The 22,583-nt window shown below is 45.1% G+C and overlaps 1 protein-coding gene and 1 non-coding gene across 2 annotated transcripts in view; one reads left to right on the top strand and one right to left on the bottom strand.

The window, feature by feature from the left end:
- ARHGAP24 (Rho GTPase activating protein 24) overlaps positions 1 to 22,583 on the bottom strand; it is a 297,377-nt gene that overhangs the window by 225,491 nt on the left and 49,303 nt on the right. Inside the window, exon 2 of the mRNA XM_056855296.1 lies at positions 2,591 to 2,678. Coding sequence (XP_056711274.1) covers positions 2,591 to 2,678 — 88 coding nt within the window. The remainder of the gene's footprint in view (positions 1 to 2,590; positions 2,679 to 22,583) is intronic.
- TRNAV-UAC (transfer RNA valine (anticodon UAC)) lies at positions 1,127 to 1,198 on the top strand. Its single transcript has one exon. It is a non-coding gene; the product is annotated as a tRNA-Val (tRNA).

Below are 22,583 nucleotides of genomic sequence, written 5' to 3'. Positions count from 1 at the left end.
AGGCAGATGCTCTACCACTGAGCCACAGCCTCTCCTCTCTCTGTGTGTGTGCTTGTCTGTCTGCCTGCCTGTCTGTCTGTCTGTGGATCTCTCTTGAATTCAAGGCAAGCAGGTAACTAGAGCAGATCGTACACTGTTGTGCAGGATGAACTGGAAACAGTTATTTCCCTAGTGTTTCTGTTCTTTTTTTTCCCCTTTTCTTTTTTACTATTTATACTTCCTTTCCCTTCTCCACCAGTAGATCAGGAGTGCCTGCCAACTACAATAGAGAGTCATTTATAAAAATCAGAAGCAGAAAGCCAACATTTACAACAAAATGTAATCTTGCAAGAGGCATGCCAAATTAACAGGAATGAGATATCCAGAATGTTGTGTCTAGTAGGCCTGAGTTTAGCACTGCAAATCTATTCAGTCCTCCCACTGGGAGTCTCAGAACAGAAACGCTGGCAACAAGATCTCACGTGCTTCACTCTCTGCACCACTAGAGAAGCTTGCCAGCCTGGTCTCTGCTGCTGGACTGTTCAGCACTCCTACAGTAGAGGGCCAGAGAGTGTAGGGTTGCCACCCTCCAGGTGAGATCTGGAGATCTCCCAGAATTACAACTGATCTCCAGACCTGGAGAAAATGGCCTGGAGAAAATGGCAGCTTTGGGGGATAGGCTGTATGGAATTACACCTTGATGAGGTCCCTCCCCTCCCTACACCCCACCCTCCACAGGCTTCGCCTCGAATTTTCAGGAATTTCCCAACCCAGACTTGGCAATCCTAAAAGAGCGGCATGACAGCAGGGGTCAGCAGGCAAAGTTGCACCAAGTCCTAACTAGTTTCCGTCTGTGGCATAATAAGTCTGTAACTAGGGTTGCAGGTCCCTCTTCACCACCGGCGGGAGGTTTTTGGGGCACAGCCTGAGGAGGGCGGGGTTTCGGGAGGGGAGGGACTTCAATGCCAGAGAGTCCAATTGCCAAAGGGGCCATTTTCTCCAGGGGAACCAATCTCTATCGGCTGGAGATCAGTTGTAATAGCAGGAGATCTTCAGCTAGTACCTGGAGGTTGGCAACCCTGCCTGTAACTGAGGTGAGTCTCTGCTGCTCTCAGCTTCCTCGCTTCACCCTGCCTTCCACCTCAGAGGGGCTGTGGCTCAGTGGCAGAACTTCTGCTTTACATGCAGAAGGTCCCAGGTTCAATCCCCGGCATCTCCAGTTAAAAGGACTAAAGGTGATGTCAAAGACCCTTGCCTGAGACCCTGGAGAGCCGCTGCTGGTCAGAGTAGACAATACTGACGTTGATGGATCAAGGGTCTGATACAGTATAAGGCAGCTTCATGTGTTCATGTGATTGCCTTTGGATCATCCTACCTGCTTTCCTCATTGTATAACATGTGTGTGTGTTAAGTGCCGTCAAGTGGCTTACGACTCATGGTGACCCTATGAATCAATGTCCTTAGAATCATAGCATCATAGATTTGGAAGGGACCACCAGGGTCATCTAGTCCAACCCCCTGCACAATGAAGGAAATTAACAACTACCTCCCCCCACATCCCCAGTGACCCCAACCCTCCCCCAGCCATGCAGGATCCCACAATCAAAGCACTCTCGATAGATGGCCATCTAGCCTCTGCTTAAAGACCTCCAAAGACGGGGACTCCACCACACTCCGAGGCAGCACATTCCACCGTCGAACAGCCCTCACTGTCAGAAAGTTCTTCCTAATGTTTAGGTGGAATCGCTTTTCTATTAGTTTAAATCCATTACTCCGTGTCCTCATCTCTGGAGCAACAGAAAAAAAGCTAGTTCCCTCATCAACATGACATCCCTTCAAATATTTAAACATGGCTATCATGTCTCCCCTCAACCTTCTCTTCTCCAAACTAAACAAACCCAACTCCCTAAGTTTCTCCTCATAGGGCATGGATTCCAGACCTTTGACCATTCTGATCGCCCTCCTCTGGACACGCTCCAACTTGTCAACATCCTTCTTAAATTGGGGAGCCCAAAACTGGACACAGTATTCTAAGTGAGGTCTGACCAATGCAGAATACAGTGGTAGTATTACTTCCCTTGATCTAGACACAATACTCCTATTGATGTAGCCCAGAATTGCATTGTCCTTCAAAATATCCTATCATTAACAGCCTTGCTCAGGCCTTGCAAACTGAGGGCCATGGCTTCCTTGATAGAGTCAATCCATCTCATGTTGGGTCTTCCTCTTTTCCAGCTGCCTTCTGCTTTTCCTACTTGCAGATAAAACATTCATCTGCTATTACCAGATGCTTGTTTTGCTTGGCATCATCAAATGTTAACACATCAAACTTCCATTTCCTTCAAACATGCCGTTCCTTTCAATATCAAGAGCCTCCAGACTTAAACTGTGAGGAACAAGCAAACAAACAAAAAATAACCTTCTTCAATAGCCCAGAGTGTATTGGGAGGGGGGAAAATAAAGATAAATGTTATCATTCGCAGAAGTAACTGATATTTTTCTTAAGTTCAATCGTTAATCATTTCTGGCATCTGTTAAGGCTGAATTCAGCTGGCCATTAGTCAGTCAGGACAAAATCCACAGCAGATTTATTGTAAGAAAAATATCCTACCTGGAATCACTTCGAAGAGGAATTTCCCTGGACTTTCATCATTGCAAGGATGCTCAATCACTCGGTTTCCAGGCAAGAATATGGTCCCCTTAAATATAAAGTCGGGGTGAAAATTTAAAAATTAGAAATAAAAACACTACATCCAAAGACTGAAATACACCACACATTAAATCTCACCCAAACCTGGTTAACACTAGCCACCAAAAGCCACCCTAATGAGCCTTCTGGAAGATACTTAAGCTCGGGCTTTGGTGAGTCTCCAAATTTCATAGTTATGAAGCAAATATTGATGTTCCTTCACTGTATTCCTCATTAGCTAAGCTTGGGCACCCTTAGAGGACATTCTTAGCCACTCTTCAGCCTGATGCAGACATAGTGCTGAACCATGGCTAGAGCTAGCCATTCATTGATGCCTTAACCCTGGTTAAGATCCTAAAATGTATAGTGAAGCCATGGTTGACCTTGCTGATCTCAATCAGACTTTACTGCTACAGGAAAAAAGCCATTGAAAATTAGATTAAAACCATTAATAAAAATCAAGAGCTTCATCTGCTAAGACCTATCACCACCTGCTGCCAGAGCAAATGCACAGAGAGATACCAGACAGCTCTCCCTGCCATAGTTTGTGGGCAGTCCTTAATAATGGACATAATATTTATTTATTTAATTGCTCCATTTATACCCCACCTTTCTCTCCAGTGAAGACCCACAGTGACTTACATCATTCTGCAGCAAAACCCTTCAATCATGGGGGGCTTCCCATGAATGCATGAGCCTGTCTTATACTGAATCAAGCCATTGGTCCATCAAGGTCAGAGAGCCACTGTAGTGTAGTAGTTAAGAGTGTCAGACTAGTATCTGGGAGACCCAGGTTTGAGTCCCCACTCATGCCATTGAAGCTTGCTGGGTGACCTTGCGCCAGCCATACCCTCTCAGCCTAACCTACCTCACAGGGTTGTTGTGAGGAAAAAATGGAGGAGAGGAGAATGATGTAAGTGGGTTCCGACTGGGGAGAAAGGCAGGGTATAGAATTAAATAATCAAAATAATAAATAAATGAGGTCAGCATTGTCTACTCAGATTGGTAGTGGCTCTCCAAGGTCTCATAAGAACATAAGAAAGGCCATGCTGGATCAGGCCAAGGTCCATTAAGTCCAGCAATCTGTTCACACAGTGGCCAACCACATGCCTCTAGGAAGCCCACAAACAAGACAACTGCAGCAGCAGCATCCTGCCTATGTTCCACAGCACCTAATATAATAGGCATGCTCCTCTGATCCTGGAGAGAACGGGTACGCATCATGACTAGTTCCACAATTTAACAATGCGTCTCAGGGCAGAGGTCTTTCATATCAACTTGCTATACCGAATCCTTTTAACTGGAGATGCCGGGGATTGAACTTGGGACCTTCTGCATGTCAAGAAAATGGGCCACAGCTCTTCTCTTCCACGCTGTGAGGTAGGTTGGGCCGAGAGTCCAAGTTCACCTAGCAAGCTTCCATGGTAGAGTAGGAATTCAAACCAGGGTCTTCCAGTACAACACTCTAAGCGCTACACCACACTGGCCCCTTGATTAACCAAAGCAAAGCATGGTGAAGAGTTACACCATCAGATCAACTACTGAAGAAAGTGGGATAGAGAAGATGCAGACATGTGGGGCTGAAGTTGTAGAACTTTACAGGTAAACATACAGTACACGACCCAGTAGTTATTATACTTCTCTGTAAATACAACCGAGATTGAAGCTAACTATCCATCTTGTTACCAGCACATCGATCTGAGACTTCTATTTTCTGTGCCACCTGCAGCCCTGGGGCATGCGGCACACAGAATCTCATTTTGACATCATTAATAGCCTCACCGTTCCGTTGAATACGGAGCAACCCGGCAGCCCCCGTTTCAGAAGATGCATTTAATGGCCCGGATGAAATATTTCTCTGTTCTTGGTGTCCCAACACCTAATTACTCAAATCCAGTTCCTTCGCTCTCCCAGGATTCCTTTTGCAGCACAGACGCCCACCCAGAGACACACCTTCCTTCCTCCAGCATGTTCCATTCCAGCTTCTCCGAGGTGAATACAGGGAGAGAATATCTATTGCTGTTACCTGGAGGCGGTAATTGAAATTAATTGAACAGGCTTGGCAGCCAGCCTCTGTTTTATTAAAGCCAGCCTCCTTTGGCCTCAGTTACAAATATATTTGCATTTTTTCCTGGCTTGTGTACTCGCACGAAAACAAATCCTTTCCCAAACATCTTTTCCCTATTGCCATGTGGAATTACTTTATCTTCTGCCATCGTTGGAAACTGACTTCATTTTCAGATTTTATATAGTATGCCTCCAGACTTTGTAAGGCAATGTCTAATGAAAGGCTTCTGAGAATGGGCCGCCTCACCCTCCAGAGGCGTTTGGAATTGGGGGGTGGGTCTTACTACATGAGGCAGGGTAGGAGCCTCCAACATTTTTGAGCCTGCGGGCGCCTTTGGAATTCCGACACAGTGTGGTGGTAGGGCGTGACCACAAAATGGATACCACGAAATGGCTTCTGCAGGAGGCAGAAGCTTTACCTTCAGTCACACTGTGAAGATCCTTGTGCTCCGGTGGCAGATGCTGCCAAAGCAACTTAAAAAAAAAAACTGCTGTCAATCAAATCTCCAATGGGCAATCAGAAGCCTTGCTGGGCCAAAGACCCACTTGGCAAGCACCACAGAAGGTGTCCGTGGGCACCATGTTGGGGACCCCTGAGTTTTTGTCTAGACGTTAGGAAGAACTTTCTAACAGTTAGAGTGGTTCCTCAGTGGAACAGACTTCCTCGGGAGGTGGTGAGCTCTCCTTCCCTTTTTAAGCAGAGGCTAGATGGCCATCTGCCAGCAATGCTGATTCTATGACCTTGGGCAGATGATGTGAGGGAGGGCATCTTGGCCATCTTCTGGACATGTAGTAGGAGTCATTGGGGGTGTGTTGGTTTTTATATGTAACTTTCTCTATCACTTAAGGAAGAATCAAACCGGCTTACAATCACCTTCCCTTCCCTACCCCACAACAGACACCCGGTGAGATAGGTGGGGCTGAGAGAGCTCTAAGAGAGCTGTGACTAGCCCAAGGTCACCCCGCTGGCTTCATGTGCAGGAGTGGGAAAACCAACCTGGATCGCCAGATTAGCATCCACCCCTCATGTGGAGGAGTGGCGAACCAAACCCAGTTCTCCAGATTAGAGTCCACCGTTCCAAACCACCGCTCTTAACCACTACATCACGCTGGCTCTCTCAAAGAAGGTTGGAGTTGCTGGAAGGGGTTGCTGGAAGGCACACAGAGCAGGTCCTCCAAAGAAGGCTGGAGTTGCTGGAAGGTTGGAGTTGTGTATGGAAATGCAAGGTCCCTTAAATGATGTTTGAATGCCTATTCTTGACCACAATCAAGGCCACAAAAGGTGAAGTTTGAGTCTTTCAGCTTCATGCCAAGATGGATTCAATTTCAAATAAAAGTATTCTCTTCACACACATAAACACAGAGAGAGTCAATAAAAGCATAGAGTTTTCTGATGGGTCTAGACAGACAACCTAATAAACCATTATTAGTGCCTCCCCTAAGTGTTGGCTGTTTCAACTACATGACTGGGATTACACAGCATTAGAACATAAGAAAGGGCCTGCTGGATCAGACCAAGGTCCATCAAGTCCAGCAGTCTGTTCACACACAGTGGCCAACCAGGTGCCTCTAGGAAGCCCACAAACAAGACAATTGCAGCAGCATTGTCCTGCCTGTGTTCCACAGCAGCTAATATTAGACCCTTCTTGCAAGACCCCCCCAAGTTTTGTAAAGATTGGGTCAGGGGGGGCTGAGATATGGGCCCCGAAAGGGGTTCCACCCCACCCTTAATGTGCATCTCTGAGCAGAGTTTGCCGCCCACGCAGGTGCAAAGAAGTTTGCAAAGCAACACAACTGCAAAGCAACACAACTGCAAAGTAACACATTTGCAACCATGCAAAGCAACATCTGACACCTGGGAGTTTGCAAACCATGGAAAGGGACAGAGGCAGCTAGCTATGCATAATGAGCAGGAAGGGGTGGAATTTCCCCTTTTGCATCGGACTCGAGACCAGGAAAATGCATTCTTTAAGTCACCATTTGAAAACCAGTTTTGAGCAAGCATCAAAATAGACCTAACCGATCTTATGAATGAGGGAAAACCTGAGGACACACAACTGAAGCCCCCCCTCAAACCAGGGACAGAGAGACTCGAGGTGGCACACACACCCCAGGCAGAATGGATGAAAGCCCTCTTTGGCTTCCCCCCCCCACCCACAGAAACTGCTCCCTCCGACACACACACAGACTCTGCTTACCCCACACACACACACACACACACAGGAGAAAAAGTTATAGATTAAAGCCCCCCAAGGGGTCTTACTGTGGCTGTCTTCTGTTCTATCAGGAGGGGCTGGGAGGAATGGGTAATCCAATACGATTCTATTTAAGCACGGGAGGTTTTGCCTTGGATTTGCCGCTCTGGAGATGCATACAGGATCGGGTGATCCATTCATCCCAATAGGGAAAAGGGGAAAGCCCATATCTCGGGACCCCCTGACCCAATGTTTACAAAACTTGGGGGGTCTCTTAAGAAGGCTCATCTGAAGCTATGCTGAATGTTTGGGGGCTGCACCCCCAAAAATGCGTCCCCTGCAGCCACGGAAAGAGAAAAGGGGGAGCCCATATTTCTGCCCCCACTGAACCCATCTTTACAAAACTTGGGGGGTCTCTTAAGAAGGCTCATCTGAAGCTATGCTGAAAGTTTGGGGGCTGCACCCCCAAAAAAGCGCCCCCTGCAGCCACGGAAATGGAAAGGGGGGAGGGAAAAGAGGTGGAGCCCATATCTCGGGACCCCCTGACCCAATGTTTACAAAACTTGGGGGTTCTCTTAAGAAGGCTCGTCTGAAGCTATGCTGAAAATTTGGGGGCTGCATCCCCAAAAAAGCGCCCCCTGCAGCCACGGAAATGGAAAAGGGGGAGGGAAAAGGGGTGGAGCCCATATCTCGGGACCCCCTGACCCAATGTTTACAAAACTTGGGGGGTCTCTTAAGAAGGCTCGTCTGAAGCTCCGCTGAACGTTTGGGGTCTCTACCCCAAAAAATGTGCCCCCTGCAGCCACGGAAAGGAAAGAATGTGCACACGCACCCCCCACGAGGATTTCTCTCTCTTTCTCTCCCTGGCCGGGCTGCACAGCAGCTGATTCCTCCAGTACTCAATCCTGACTGATTGGCCAGAAGAAGACCCAGCTTGGCCACCGATTGGCCGGGGGAGAATGCTGCTTACTGACGGTTATGCTGCTGCGCCCCGAATTTGCCAATTTATTCGTGAACTCCCAAACTCGCTGAATTCGGCTCCCCCGTTTTCCTACCATTTTTTAGTACGGTTCGTCCCAAACTAAAAACCGCCGAATCAGGGGAAATTCGGCTGTTTTTCAGTTCGGGATAAACCGAATCGACAGCCCTAGCTAATATAATAGGCCTGCTCCTCTGATACTATTAGCTAACGAGTGCCTGATTTTTAAACTATTCCATAAGCATTGTTTTGACTGATGCCATTACCATAAATCAGAATGTTTTTCTCAATTAATCACCATTGGTGCTTGGGTTGCTTTTGTGTCCTTACATCACAGTCACTAATGGCAACTGAGGAGCACAGAAGAAATCCCTTTCTAATACATATCCTCCAATCACATACATAAGCTCTTTTTTTTTAAGGTTTTATTTCTTTTGCACCTTGACAACTTCCATTTCTTCAGGATGTTGAGTGCTGAAAACAAATATAATTAAAGATACAGACCTCCCATCACCAATATACACAAAATATTACTCTTTCAAAGCTAGTAGTCGAAGAAGAAGAGTAGGTTTTTATATGCCGACTTTCTCTACCACTTAAGGAAGAATCAAGCCGGTTTACAATCACCTTCCCTTCCACTCCCCACAACAGACATCCTGTGAGATAGGTGAGGCTGAGAGAGCTCTAAGACAGCTGTGACTAGCCCAAGGTCACTCATATGTAGGAGTCACAAAACCAATCCAATTCACCAGATTAGCATCCACCGCTCATGTGGTGGAGTGGGGAATCAAACTCAGTTCTCAAGATTAGAGTCACAGACAGCTAATGTAAAAGGTGCTGGAAAGGAAATCTAAAGCATAAAAATGCACTTTTTGGATAAGGGGAGCAGAATTCACTTGTGTTGATACTTTTGCTTGGTAAGATTATACATGCATGCTAACCATTAAGACCTCTGGAAGTGTATTATGATTGAAAATTTTGATATCTTCCTCTTTAACTGTAGTGTGTTATAGTAGGGTTGGCCAGAGACGATATCTCTTAATTATAAAATGCAATGCTTCTCCATCTTTTCATTTCCATCTGATTGTTCAAACACATTTCCCCCCTCTTCCAGGATCGGGAGCCATACTATGGAATAGCTGCTGCACATTGCTTGTGATTTAATTCATTTTTCACTGGGAGGGGGCATAAAATGGGGTTGGACTACTTGAATTGCCTGCGTCAAGAAGCAAGACTGGCCCTTGTTATCTGTAGATGGTTAGGTCTAATTCACTGTCCTTGTTCTGCAGTATTCAGCTCCCTCCATTGTGTCCACATCTAGTTTCTGACATCTTGTTGACTCTGATAGCCCTGTATCCATAAGAGCATTCATCAGATGGGTTAAGGAAGATAGGTCTTTCCTCACCTGATTCATGGTAGGAGAATATCTCTCAAACCTCTGTAAAGGAGAAGCATAAGAGGAAACAGCCTCCATGTAGATTATGCATGCCAATTCTTTATACCCCAATGATCAGGGCCGGGACAGGATCATAAGTACATAAGAAAAGCCCTGCTGGATCAGACCCAGGCCCATCAAGTCCAGCAGTCTGTTCACACAGTGGCCAACCAGGTGCTTCTAGGAAGCCCACAAACAAGACGACTGCAGCAGCATTATCCTGCCTGTGTTCCACAGCAACTAATATAATAGGCTGCTCCTCTGATACTGTAGAAAATAGGTATGCATCGAGATGACTAGTCTTCATTTTGATTAGTAGCCATGGATAGCCCTCTCCTCCATGAACATGCCCAGTCCCCTCTTCAAGCCTTCCAAGTTGGCAACCATCACCACATCCTGGGGCAGGGAGTTCCACAATTTGACCATGAACATCCCTGCTAGATTCCAGACCTGCTAAATGTGTTCTCCAGATTGAGAGCCTGGCGTTGGAAAATGGACCCTGAAGAGCAGCAGGCAGAAGGGATTGCTCCGTTGATCAGGCAAAGCGAAAGGCTAGACTCACTGTTGCCAGGTGGTCTATTTAGAATTCTCACTTCAGAGCCTGAATGTTCTTAATTTTTGTCCACAACTCTCATACGGACAGGGAGGGGAACAAGTCCCAAATCCCAACCTTATTATGTATTTATCTTGCTTTTTAGACAACAGTTGGCTCCCAGTGTGGCTTACAGCAATTAAAATTCAATACGCACTGCTGGTACACACTTCTGGTGCCAGGCCTCATACGGCCATAGCGCTCTCTTCCACCCTTCCTTTTTCTCTCACAACAGTACTGTAAGCCTCTTCACCTGAGGAAATGCCATATGTGGCTGTCAACTTTCTCTGGAATTTCCCTTCCTTACCTCAGGCAACAGTGGCCTCTGGTATACAAATCCTCTGTAACCCACATCTAAGCTACAGTTACCAGCCTCCAGGTAGAGCCTGGAGATCTCCCAGAATTAAAACTGACCTCCAAAAGGCAGAGATCAGTTCCCCTAGAAAAATGGCTGCTTTGAAGGGTGTACACTATGGCCTTATGCCCTGCTTGGGTATAAGGTTTCCTTGTTGCTGCTGTGGTTGCCAATACAGTGTAACAGCGACAGGGCTTCCACTAGGGTTGCCAACCTGTGCAAATAAAGTAAAATAGTCTTATACATTCAGACAACTAAGATAAGTAAATATTCCAATTATGTAGTCTTATATACTCAGACAACCAAGATAAGTAAATAATGTTCTTTCTTTATTCTTCTTTTCAGGAAGGTAACGCCAGGTTGATTTCACCAGCAGGCACAGTTCCATGAAAGTCCCAAAATAGTGCAAAAGTAAGTCTCTGGCCCATTTTGGTGAGGAGATAGGATCCCCCTCCCCAATATATCTCCACAAGAAAAGGAGACTTAAAAAAAAAAAAAGCTAGGAATTCAGACAACTTGATATATATTTTGGTATAATGGTATATTGATACAATGCTATTGTAGGCGGGTCCAGGAGAATCCAAACTTATCTATCCAGATGGTAGCCACCCAGACTTTGCTGGTATCTTTTCCAAAACTTTGGAGCAAAGCAGATTTGAGAACAATTGGAGAATTGCCAGGGAAATCCCAGAAGGTACACAAATGCGCTATTATGCTGTGGAGAAGCAGGGCAAAAACCCACTTCCTAACAGCATAATACTCAGGGCAAATAACCCATGTGGAAACACCCAATGAGAAGTAAAAAAAATCCAGCAACCAAGCACATCTCCTCCTTTTTTAGCACAATGTTAAGGTGAACACTTCCTCATTTCTATTGACTGTCAGCCTGGAGGATACCTTCAGCATCTTCAACAGTAACAGCCTAGCTACAGGACAGGGGTAACATTGCAGGACACAGCAGTGAAACGCTTCGGAGCATCAAAAAGACGTTTGCTCAAGGCACATAACTCTGTAATAAATCTATTGCTGACTCAAGAGAGTCAGACCGACAGCCCCATAACTACACCCATGCCTCCTAAAAGATTTCAGGTTTCATTATGAAGTTGTGTGGCTGGAGAAAATCTATTATGCTGGCAGAAGAACTGAATTGCTTTCTTGATAATGGCTGAAAGAGATCTTCACACCTTAAATTATTCAGTACAGCCTCTCTCTGTGTCCTTTGCCTATCTTCTAGCAATAATTGCTACCTTACTGCCTAAAATAAAATACTATTTTAAAAATTCTGCACACTGTCAAGGACTTGAAAGGTTTTAACACAGAATCAGAATGAAGAAGAAACACTTTTTTTTGTCTCCAAGCAGATTGACATTTCTAGAAGAAATATCTAAAAGTATCTCCACCCTTTTCTTTTTCTTTATTTTGAAGGATTTTAAAAAACTGCCTGGAATTGGTTTTTCAACTGTACGCAGAGCATGGCTATGTGTGGAGTATTCTGTTACCTGTCCAATGACCCTGGCTCAGTGGGAACAGAGTGAGAAGGAAGGGGTTTAGTAAAACACCCTGAATCCTTCTCCTCTCCCAGTTAGGGTTGTCAGACACCCTCCGGGAATGGGGGATCCTGCGCTTTGGGACTCCTCCCACCAGGCACCATTCAGCTGACCAGCTGGGAGTCTTACCAGCAGCAAACCGGGGCCTCTATCACCAGTGACGCATTGACATCACTCACCAGAAGTGACGCCATCATGTTGATGATGCCATGGGGAAGCTCTGGTATTCGGGCAAAAAGTCTATGGTAAATATGGTTTCCACCATAGAATTTTTAATCAAATAGCAGGGCATCCCCAGAGTGCCAGCACTGTGATGATGTCACTTCTGATGTGTACCAGAAGTGATGTCAATGTGTCGCTAGCAACAGAGGCCTAGGTAGGGTTGCCAACCGCCAGGTACTAGCTGGAGATCTGCTATTACAATTGATCTCCAGCCGATATGTTGTGCCCATGCATAAGGGCTAATATAACACACACACACACACATATGCCATGAATGTTTGGGGAAGTTGGCATCAGAAGATTATAAGCCGCAACAACTTTTCTTTGTGATAGGGCCCCTTGCCTATTAAGCGTAGCTGTCCTTGAGTTAGCAAGAGGACTGTCTTATCTGTAGTTAAGGAATGTACTTTCTGTTTCCCACTTGCGAATACAAAGCACTTTCTAAGCACACCTCTGGGCCACATTATAGGCTATGCTAATTAATGTATTCAGGTATCTAATTGTGTATTGGCTCTTTTGTCTTTATGATGTAATGTTCCTGCCCCGATCCTAAGGCATAAAGGATCCTAGCTCTCCTTTGTTCTCTCGTGGTGACTCTCCGCTCTGGTATTAGCGGTTAGCTACACCCAGCTCGTTTATTTAGCTAAATAAAGAGCTGCTGCTTTAATTCTAACCTTCTCCTAATTGTCTGTTTATTGGACTCTACGGACGATCAGGCATTTCAGATAAATGGCCGCTTTGGCCATTGGACTCTATGGCATTGAAGGGGAGGTAGGAGAGGCACACCTGGCAAAGGCACCGCCGGGCCGCTTCCTGAGTGGCTTGCTGCCTCGGTGAAGCAAGCCGAAAACGTAATTTTCAGAAAACCCCATGAAACTGCTCCATACAGTTTCACGTGGCTACGCCTCCCCTTTTGCAAGTGCAAGTTTGTGCTGCCAAAAGGGGGTGGTCCTGGGGTGAAAGGCGTCAGGGAGACGACTAAAGTCAGCCCCGCCCCCAGGAATGCTTGATTGTTGCAGGCGCGAGCCCTTGCACTGGAGAAACACTGCTGCAGTGGCTGCGGTAGTGCCCTTGTGTGGTGCAGCCACATGCCCCCCTAGCACCGGCGTAAGTGTCCCTGTGCTAGGGTTGTTGACCTCCAGATGGTGGCTGGAGATCTTCCGCTATTACCACTGATCTCCAAGTGACAGAGATCAGTTCCCCTGGAGAAAATGGCAGCTTTGGCAATTGGACTCTATGGCATTGAAATCCCTCCCCTCTCCAAACCCCACCCTCCACCCCCAAAATCTCCAGGTATTTCCCAACCCAGAGCTGGCAACCCTACCCTGAGCCAATGTTAGTGCCAATTTTGCCAGCGCAAGTGGCAATAAGTCCGGTGCAGGGGTCATGCCGGCTCAAATTCCCTTTCCCCCCCCCCTTTAGGATTGCTCTGTTCATTAAAGGAACCATGGGGGAGGTGGAAGAAAAGATGCAGCTCCATCCCACACAAATATGGGCCAGTCCCTAGAGATTCTCCCTCAACAGCTGCAGTGATCACTGGTAACCTGCTCACACAGGGACCACATTTTTGTTCACTTGTTTTAAAGCATCCCAGCTTTAACAAAAACAAAACTAAAGTATCTTTTGGAGGCAACTCACAATGCAAAATCCACAATTTAATTTTTAAACCCAGCATAAAAACTATATCATGTGACTTAAACACAGAACAGATGTTAAGAACTTCAGATTACCAATGCTTGCCTAAATAAAAAAGCCTTGGCTTACCAACCGAAAGTATCCAGAGGACAATTTAATGTGCCTTGCTAAAAAGACAGTTCAATAGTTGGGCAAAAAAAAGAAACCCAACTCCAGATTCTAGATAACATGGCCTTACAATTAGAAACAGAAATACTGGAAATATTGCTTTATTCATCTGCCCTTAAGAAGTTGCATATTTCCTGACTGAAAATATTCTGAACAAGAGAATACAAAGAAGAAAAGAACTATGCTCATTCTGTATTGGTGCAATACAAGAATAAATGAGGGATCTCAGATGGAGTCACAGCCAACCAAGCATCTGAATGCAACCCTCATATTTTACAGCCACATCCTGACTGGGTTTTTTGCAGAGTTTTATCAAACTAGATGTGGTCACACATAAAACTGCATCAAGATTCGTCTGTGTCATGTTTCATAGATATGCACTTGTACTCCTGAACACTGAAAAAACACTATTGAAAAGGAATCTTAAAACAACCACATAGACAGTCCCAAGATTGCGCTTTTCAGTTTTAGCATTATGTGTATGGTCACCAGAGAGAGGAAAATAAGCAAATGGACTGACAAACTGAAAACTGTGACCAACCGTATGTGCACAAAACTTTGTTTGGGGGAAAATCCGGATCAGGAGAATTCTGGAAACATCCCAATTTTCTACCTCCGGGGTGGGGAACCTTTTTTCTGCCAAGGGCCATCGGATATTTATAACATCATTTGCGGGCCATACAAAATTATCAACTTAAAAATTAGCCGACCAGTACGTTTCTCCATGGCCTGGGTGGGAAAGGGTTAACACAGTTTTTTGGACGGTCCTAGCAGCTCCATAGCTCATGACTCTTCTGCAAGGGGGTGGGGAAGGCTCCTTTTCTTGGCAAAACAAACACACATCTGCCTTGAGTAGAGGCTATTCCTGTCGGTGGGAGGGTGCGGATCACCAGTCTTAGATCCTTCTGAGCTAGAGATCTGCCAGGACCCACGAAAGGCCAGACCAAATGATTTTGCAGATCTTAAACGGCCCCCGGGCCTGAAGTTCCCCACCCCTGTTCTACCTGCACGGATTTAGAAAAAGTGGAGGAGCAGAATGGCTGTATTCTGAATTGATTTGCAGTGCAAACCCAAGCAAAGCTGCAACCATCTAAGTCCAAGTCAATGGGTTTTGGAGGGTGTACCTGTGTTTAGGATGACACTGTTAGTTTCACATATCTTTTCTGAACACGTAGACTGGCTTAGTGGCTAGAGATGAGCAAGGCTTTAGTGTAGCTATATTTTACTTCTATAATCCCTTTAATATTGTTTAATTGGTTTAGTTTGTTTCTCTCACCCAGCACCCACTGGAATTGCACTGGCTTCAAATCGAAAGAAATTATAAGCAAGCTAGAGGTATATTGAATATCCCACAATCAAAACTGGCTTAACAAACACCTGAGTCTCAAGTCCTTTCTGAAAAATGGCTGCCCTTTTAGTTGGTACAGCCTGAATTCAATATGTAACTTAATTTATCTGGTAACGAATGGGTGTCTCAAACGCCTACAGCAAAAGCCAAGGTGTTTAATTCGCAATCATGGAATTATCCCTTGAAATTAGACTTTCAGATACGAATTTTGCTTGAATAGCATTAAACTTATAAATGAAGAGAATGAATTAGGGGAGTCTCTGCAAAAGGACACTTGATTTTATGGCTTTTGTTTTATTTTTCAAGCAGCACAGACCCAAGGACATTTGTTCATAAGTAAGCCCTCCTGAGTTTAAATGTACTCCTGAAGTCAGTTTGCTTAGGACTGTAGCCTTAGAAATTCCTCATGGGTTTAGTGCTTCTCAGATATAATGGTAAAACTGAGAGCCAGCATGGTGTAGTGGTTAAGAGTGGTGGTTTGGAGTGGTAGACTCTGATCTGGAGAACCGGGTTTGATTCCCCGCTCCTCCACACAAGCGGCGGAGGCTAATCCGGTGAACTGGATTTGTTTCCCCACTCCTACACAGGAAGCCAGCTGGGTGACCTTGGGCCAGTCACAGTTCTCTTCGAACTCTCTCAGCCCCACCCACTTCACAGGGTGTCTGTTGTGGGGAGGGAAAGGGAAGGTGATTGTAAGCCTGTTTGATTCTCCCTTAAGTGGTAAGAGAAAGTTGGCATATAAAACCAACTCTGCTTCTGCTGCTGCTGCTGCTGCTGGAGGGACTGTACCACTTCAGAGCCCATGTGGGCTTTAATGCCTGAATACTCCTCTGCACAAAAACCATTCCCATATATACAAAACCAGTATGTCAGAGAAAAGGTTTTTTAAAAATTTGAAATATTTACATCTCACTTTACTCCTAATCAGACTGAAAGCAGTTTAAATCATTAAAACCAGCTAAAAGTCCAAAGAAATACAGACAAAATGAAAAGCAGAAAGAAAGCCGTTATCCATTACCCATCATGCTAACCGACTTCTACTCACAATGCACTAAAGCACATTAGAAATGTTCAGCTTTACAGAACCTCTGAAATAGGGTTGCCAACCTCCAGGGGGTATGCAATAACAATAATGGTGGCTGGAGATCTCCTGCTATTACAACTGATCTCTAGCTGAGAAAATGGTTGCTTTGGCAACTGGACTCTATGGCATTGAAGTCCCTCCCCAAGCCCCGCCCTCCTCAGGCTCCGCCCCAAAAACCTCCCACCGGTAGCAAAGAGGGTCCTGGCAACCCTAACCCTGTCCTATAAAACAGGAGTGGCCACTGAGAAAGCCTGGGACAAAACAATTTTCACTGACCTGAGTGGAGGAACTATTAATAACTCCTGATCTAATAATACTTCCTCCCTGACATGCTAGTCTTCCATGTGGAGGAGTGTGGAGGAGTGTTCAGCCATGTGAGCCCCCATCTGCAACAGCTATCTCCTCAGTAAATACTAGCACCTGGAGGTTGACAACCCTATGAAAAGCCCACCTTCCCAGATGTGCCATGAGAAGACCACCAGGCAAGCTCTGAAACTGTCGGGCTTCCCCTCTCTGCCCCCACCGGTATAGGGTTGCCAACCTCCAGGTAGTACAGGAATCCAGCCATAAATGATGCCAAATATATTCTGGCTAAATCTTTACAGTATGTGGTAATATAACCACCAACACCATATATTGCCAATATATGGTGTTGGTGGTTATATTACCACATACTGTAAAGATTTAGCCAGAATATATTTGGCATCATTTATGGCTGGATTCCTGTACTGAATTTCTCATCCTTTGGTAATTGTACAGAGGTGTCTGATTTTTCCTTCAACCTCCAGGTAGTGGCTGGAGATCTCCTGCTATTACAACTGATCTCCAGCTGACAGAGATCAGTTCACCTAGAGAAAATGGCAGTTTTGGCAACTGGACTCTATGGCATTGAAGTCCCTCCCCTCCCCAAACCCCACCCTCCTCAGGCTCCGCCCCCAAAACCTCCCGCCGGTGGCGAAGAGGGACCTGGCAACCCTACACCAGTACAATTCTAATTAAAAGGTCACGGTTGCCTCATTTAGCAGAACGCGTAAATGATTTCTCAAATACTCCTACTAAAGCGCTGCATTATTAAATTAAATAAATAAATATGGCCTGCAGCAAAAAAAAGGGGGGGAGGGAAAAAATAACAGCATTAATGTGACTGGGATATTCGCCCTTCCTGAATCCAGAGCAGTTCATTAAAATCCTGAACAGGTGGCAAGTTTGGCAGCCCAACTGTGTATATGCAGCAGACAGATTTATTATCCCTTTCATTTTTAAAATATTTATGCAAGGATAGAGACAGTGAGATAAAATATCTTGCTCGTCGGAGCATCCTGCGCAAGGCTGCTGTGATAACTGTCACATCAATCAACGCGAGCCATGAAGACATTCCCATCCATTTTACAATTATCATCAATTAAGCACTAACTTTGGAAGTCTTTCTTTGTATGTGTGTGCCGAGGAGGGGCTGTTTTAAGTTATTTGCCTGCTGTAAAATGGAGTGAGTTGCCCTCCCAAGAAGAAGAGTTGGTTTTTATACCCCGCTTTTTCTCTACCTTTAAGGAGTCTCAAAGCAGCTTACAAACACCTTCCCTTCCCCTCCCCACAACAGACACCTTGTGAGTAGGGTTGCCAACCTACAGGTACTAGCTGGAGATCTCCTGCTATTACAGCTGATCTCCAGCCAATAGAGATCAGTTCACCTGGAGAAAATGGGTGCTTTGGCAACTGGACTCTATGGCATTGAAGTCCCTCCCCTCCCCAAACCCCGCCCTCCTCAGGCTGCACCCCAAAAATCTCTGACCAGTGGCAAAGAGGGACCTGGCAACCCTACTGGTGAGGTAGGTGGGCCTGAGAGAGGACTATGATTAGCCTAAGATCACCCAGCAGGCTTCATGTGGAAGAGTGGGGAATCAAACCCAGTCGGCCGCTCATGTGGAGGTGTGGGGAATTAAACTTGGTTCTCCAGATTAGAGTCTGCTGTTTGTAACCACTGCACCATGCTGGCTCTAGATATGAGTCCAGCAGGACCTTAGAAACCAACAAGACTTTGGAGGTATGAGCTTTTTAGAGCAAAGCTCTCTTCATCAGATGCAAGTAGGAACAGTGATCCCACTTCCTTATATCTCAGTCTGAAGGTGGGAGGGGTGTTGCAAAGAAAGGAGCCAGGATGCAAAAGTACAATGCAGAATGTTGTTTAGAGAAGCTTGATTAGAGAAGGAGATGAATGCTTGGGGCAGAAAATTAGCATCTCTTGTGAGATAAGCATCCCATGCCCCCATTCCTGTGCCCCTGACCGGAAACTAGTGGCTAAATACAAAAAGCAAAGCTGAATACTGACTCAAAGGACATCCAAAACAGGTTGCGGTGTACTTATCCAACAGAATTGGGCAAGTCATGCAGCACATGAGAAAAAGAGGCTTCTGCTGACCAAGATAAATATTCTGCTAAATTAATGATTTACAGGGAAGTAAGCTCAATGGCTCTTCTTCATTTTGCAAATGTTCATGTTTTTCACATTTAGTTCAACAAGGCAGGAAAACTGACCACTACGAGGAACACTTTCCAGTGGGCACACTGACCTCTTTGGGGGTCAGTCATCAGGGAGCTCTCAAATGATGACCTTTTATGCATGGCTGTTTCCCTCACTGTCACCCCCTGGACAATTTTGGGGGTTTGGTTTTGAATATGCATGCTGTTTCCAACCATCAGAGGTCGCCTCGCTCTCCCCCCGCATTTCTGCGCGTTTTGCCTGTCTTTTCAAATTTGTGATAAAACAGGTCCCTGAAAACACGCGGAAACACAGGGGGAAAGCGAGGCAACCTCTGACGGTCGGAAACAGCATGCATAATCAAAACAAAGACTTGAAGTCATTGGAGGGGTGAAGGCAAGGGAAACAGCCATGCATAAAATGCTGACAATTTTATCACGCTTTCTAACACACAACTATACCCAACAGTTGGCAAATCCTCCTTACTGCCTTATTTACTCTTATGTTTATAGCCCATTCCCCCTCCTCAGGACGTTTCCCATCCAGACACTGAGCAGAGTCAGACCATTTTAGCTCCAGCAACAACACTGGATCATGAGCATTGAGACCAAACCGTGTGCTACTAGGCTAAATAATGTAGATTTTAAAACAGACACAGTGTAAGATCAGAGGCTTGCATAGGGTTGCCAGGTACCTCTTCACCACCGGCGGGAGGTTTTTGGGGTAGAGCCTGAGGAGGGCGGGGTTTGGGGAGGAGAGGGACTTCAATGCCATAGAGTCCAATGGCCATAGCAGCCATTTTATCCAGGGGAAATGATCTCTATCAGCTGGAGATCAGTTGTAATAGCAGGAGATCTCCAGCTAGTACCTGGAGGTTGGCAACACTAGGCTTGCAGGCTTGTTTCTTAGGTTTCATGAAAGATCTCCAGATTTACATGCACACACACACACACACACACACACACACACACACACACACACACACCACAATTGAAACCAGTCTCTAGAGGAGTAGTTTATAATAATCAAGGATGGAAGTCTCCTATTGGTAGATATTTCAAAAGCACCAACTGTTGACAAATGCAGAAGTGAAATAAGTGACTGTCTGGAGTCGAAAATGTCAGTCACACATGAAAATCAATCCCACTGGGCGTAACTAGGGGCTGTCAAACTTATTATGTTAGACAGCGAATATCAGATGTGAGCTGATCATCGGGTCTGTTAAGTTTGTCACCAAATGACTCCAAGGGTGGCTGAAAAGATTTGCATTTCCCACCCAAATCTGTGTATGCATGAAAATGCTATGGTCAGAGTATAATTGTGTTATTTTATGTCTTACTGTGTTATATGAGTATGTCAATTTGGTAGGCTACTGCAATGCCCTATATGTGTTATATGTGGTATTAGATTTTATCCTGAAATAAATGTATACATATTTTGTACTTACATAATTTTTAGAGTGTGTAACACTGGGCCTTGGATTTTTACCTGTATTTATATTTTCTTGACCTTTGGGGTACTTAATGCATGAAAATGCTGCCATCCAAACAGACTGGCAACCATTAATGTCACTGAGGACTACTTAGATAAACACTCAAACATTAGGATTTTTTTTTAACACAGTGTTTATTCGTGGCTGATTGATATGATCTGGGAATGATTTAAACAACTGCCTGCTGAGTGGAACACAGGGATGGCCAGGAATGGAACTCCATCGGACTGTGTGACAATACACACATGCCAGGAAATCTGATGAGGCCACACTGTTGGGAAGGAATACACTGAAACAACCTGCTGAATAGAGAGAGGACTTTCTCTCCAGTAGCCTTTTGTCTCACTTCAAAAGATCCAAAAGATCGGGGAAACCACGGCAGGATACTGCTGCAGATGCTAATGACTGTGCATCTTTACATGGGATGCCAAACACACAATATAATGAAATGCCAACCCAGATAGCTAAATCTACGTCATGATCCAGCCAAATGTAAACAAATTTACAAGCAAATGGGAAAGTTAAGCATCTTCTTAACTCTCTGCTTTGAAATTAATGGGACTTCATTTCCTTTGGATTATGCCATTGGTGTTTAAAGGGTAATCTTTAAAACCATTTCAAGGTACCTTAAAACAAAATAATGTTTACACACCTCTACAACTATTGTGTGTGTGCAGTCTAGAAATCAAGAGTCAGGGTGAGGGATGGAGGAATAAATAGTACTCACAAGGCTATATCCAGTTCAAACAATTGTGTTAAGATCCCTCGGTAAATGCTAAAGGATGTCATTTTTAGGTTCTGGCTTTAAGTTCCTCCAGTTTTTCTTTCCTCACGAAGCAATGCACTTGGCAGGAAGCTACTAATAAAATCTCTACCCTTAGCAACAAGTTATGTTGTTCTAAGAGCTGCTTATTCAGCCAAAAATACTACTTTTATCTCAGAAGTAATGGACCAGAGGAAGACTCTGTTGAGCGGTAATAGGCCAAAGGAATTTGACTCCCCCCCCCTTCCCCAGTTACAGATTAATGAAAATGTTCTCAGATATTTTTCTTTGCTACTTGAATCAGCAAGCAAGGCTTGTACAGAATCCAAGGAAGGATCCTACTGATATGGTTGTTTTCAAAGGAATATGAGTTTTGTTTTTAAAGGGACAGTATCATAGAATCATAGAGTTGGAAGGGACAACCAGGGTCATCTAGTCCAACCCCCTGCACAATGCAGGAAATTCACAACTACCTCCCACACACACACCCCAGTGACCCCCTACTCCATACCCAGAAGATGGCCAAGATGCCCTCCCTCTTATCATCTGCTTAAGGTCATAGACAGATGGCCATCTAACCTCTTCTTAAAAACTTGTGTTCTTAGACAAACAGGAAACCCGATCAGAAGCCTATCCTATGATCTCTTTCATGGCAAGCAGGTGTTAAAGTGTCAATCAAATCATCACCCTGTAAACTAACTGTAAACTACCCTGCACAACAAGATTACATCAAGATATGTAATGGTACTGTCAGATCTTTAGGAAAGAATATTTCAGACTCCCCAGGCTTCCAGGGTGGTGTCTTTATTTACTGATGCTGCTCATTCATCCAGACATCATATAAAAAAATGTTTTGCTAGCAAAAATAGATAACTCATCTGTCACAAACATCAATTTATTCAGCTATTTCAACTCTGCTTTTTTCCTCAAAGGGGACCCATGGCAGCTTACACCACAATCCTCCAATCCTCCACTGCATCCTGACTACAGCCCTGTGAGTAGGGTTGCCGGTCCCTCTTCGCCACTGGCGGGAGATTTTAGGGGCGGAGCCTGAGGAGGCCAGGGCTTGGGGACGGAAGGGACTTCAATGCCATAGGGTCCAATGGCCAAAGTGGCCATTTTCTTCAGAGTAGTCGGAAGGTAACATAAATTTAATTTTTGTCCTAGTCATTTTTGGGCACAGTGTTGCCGTAACCTATTAGGAGAGTTCTTCTTGGGGAATTTTTAATAGGATAAAATTTGACTGACCTTTTCCGGGGCCAGCAGGGCTATGACCTTTTTAGATTTCCGTAGGGGTGAGTGGTATAGTAGTTAAACCGTCAGGCTAGGAGTAGGGAGACCCAGGTTGAAATCTCTACTCTGCTATATAGATTACAGGAGACCTTAGGCTGTTCCCCCTGCCTCAGCCTGGCGTACCTGACAAGATTTTAAAAAGATCCCTGTAGCTCTCCCTTAGTTTTAGTTTGATCTGCAGCAAAAATCAAGTGGTGTTATTTTGCACTGGGCCATGAAGAGCTTCAACTGCTGTTTTGACATGGGTAAAGGGCAAAACATTTG

The sequence above is a fragment of the Euleptes europaea genome, chromosome 9, assembly GCF_029931775.1.
Source record: "Euleptes europaea isolate rEulEur1 chromosome 9, rEulEur1.hap1, whole genome shotgun sequence".
NCBI lineage: Eukaryota > Metazoa > Chordata > Lepidosauria > Squamata > Sphaerodactylidae > Euleptes > Euleptes europaea.
This window is presented reverse-complemented; position numbering and strand designations above follow the sequence as displayed.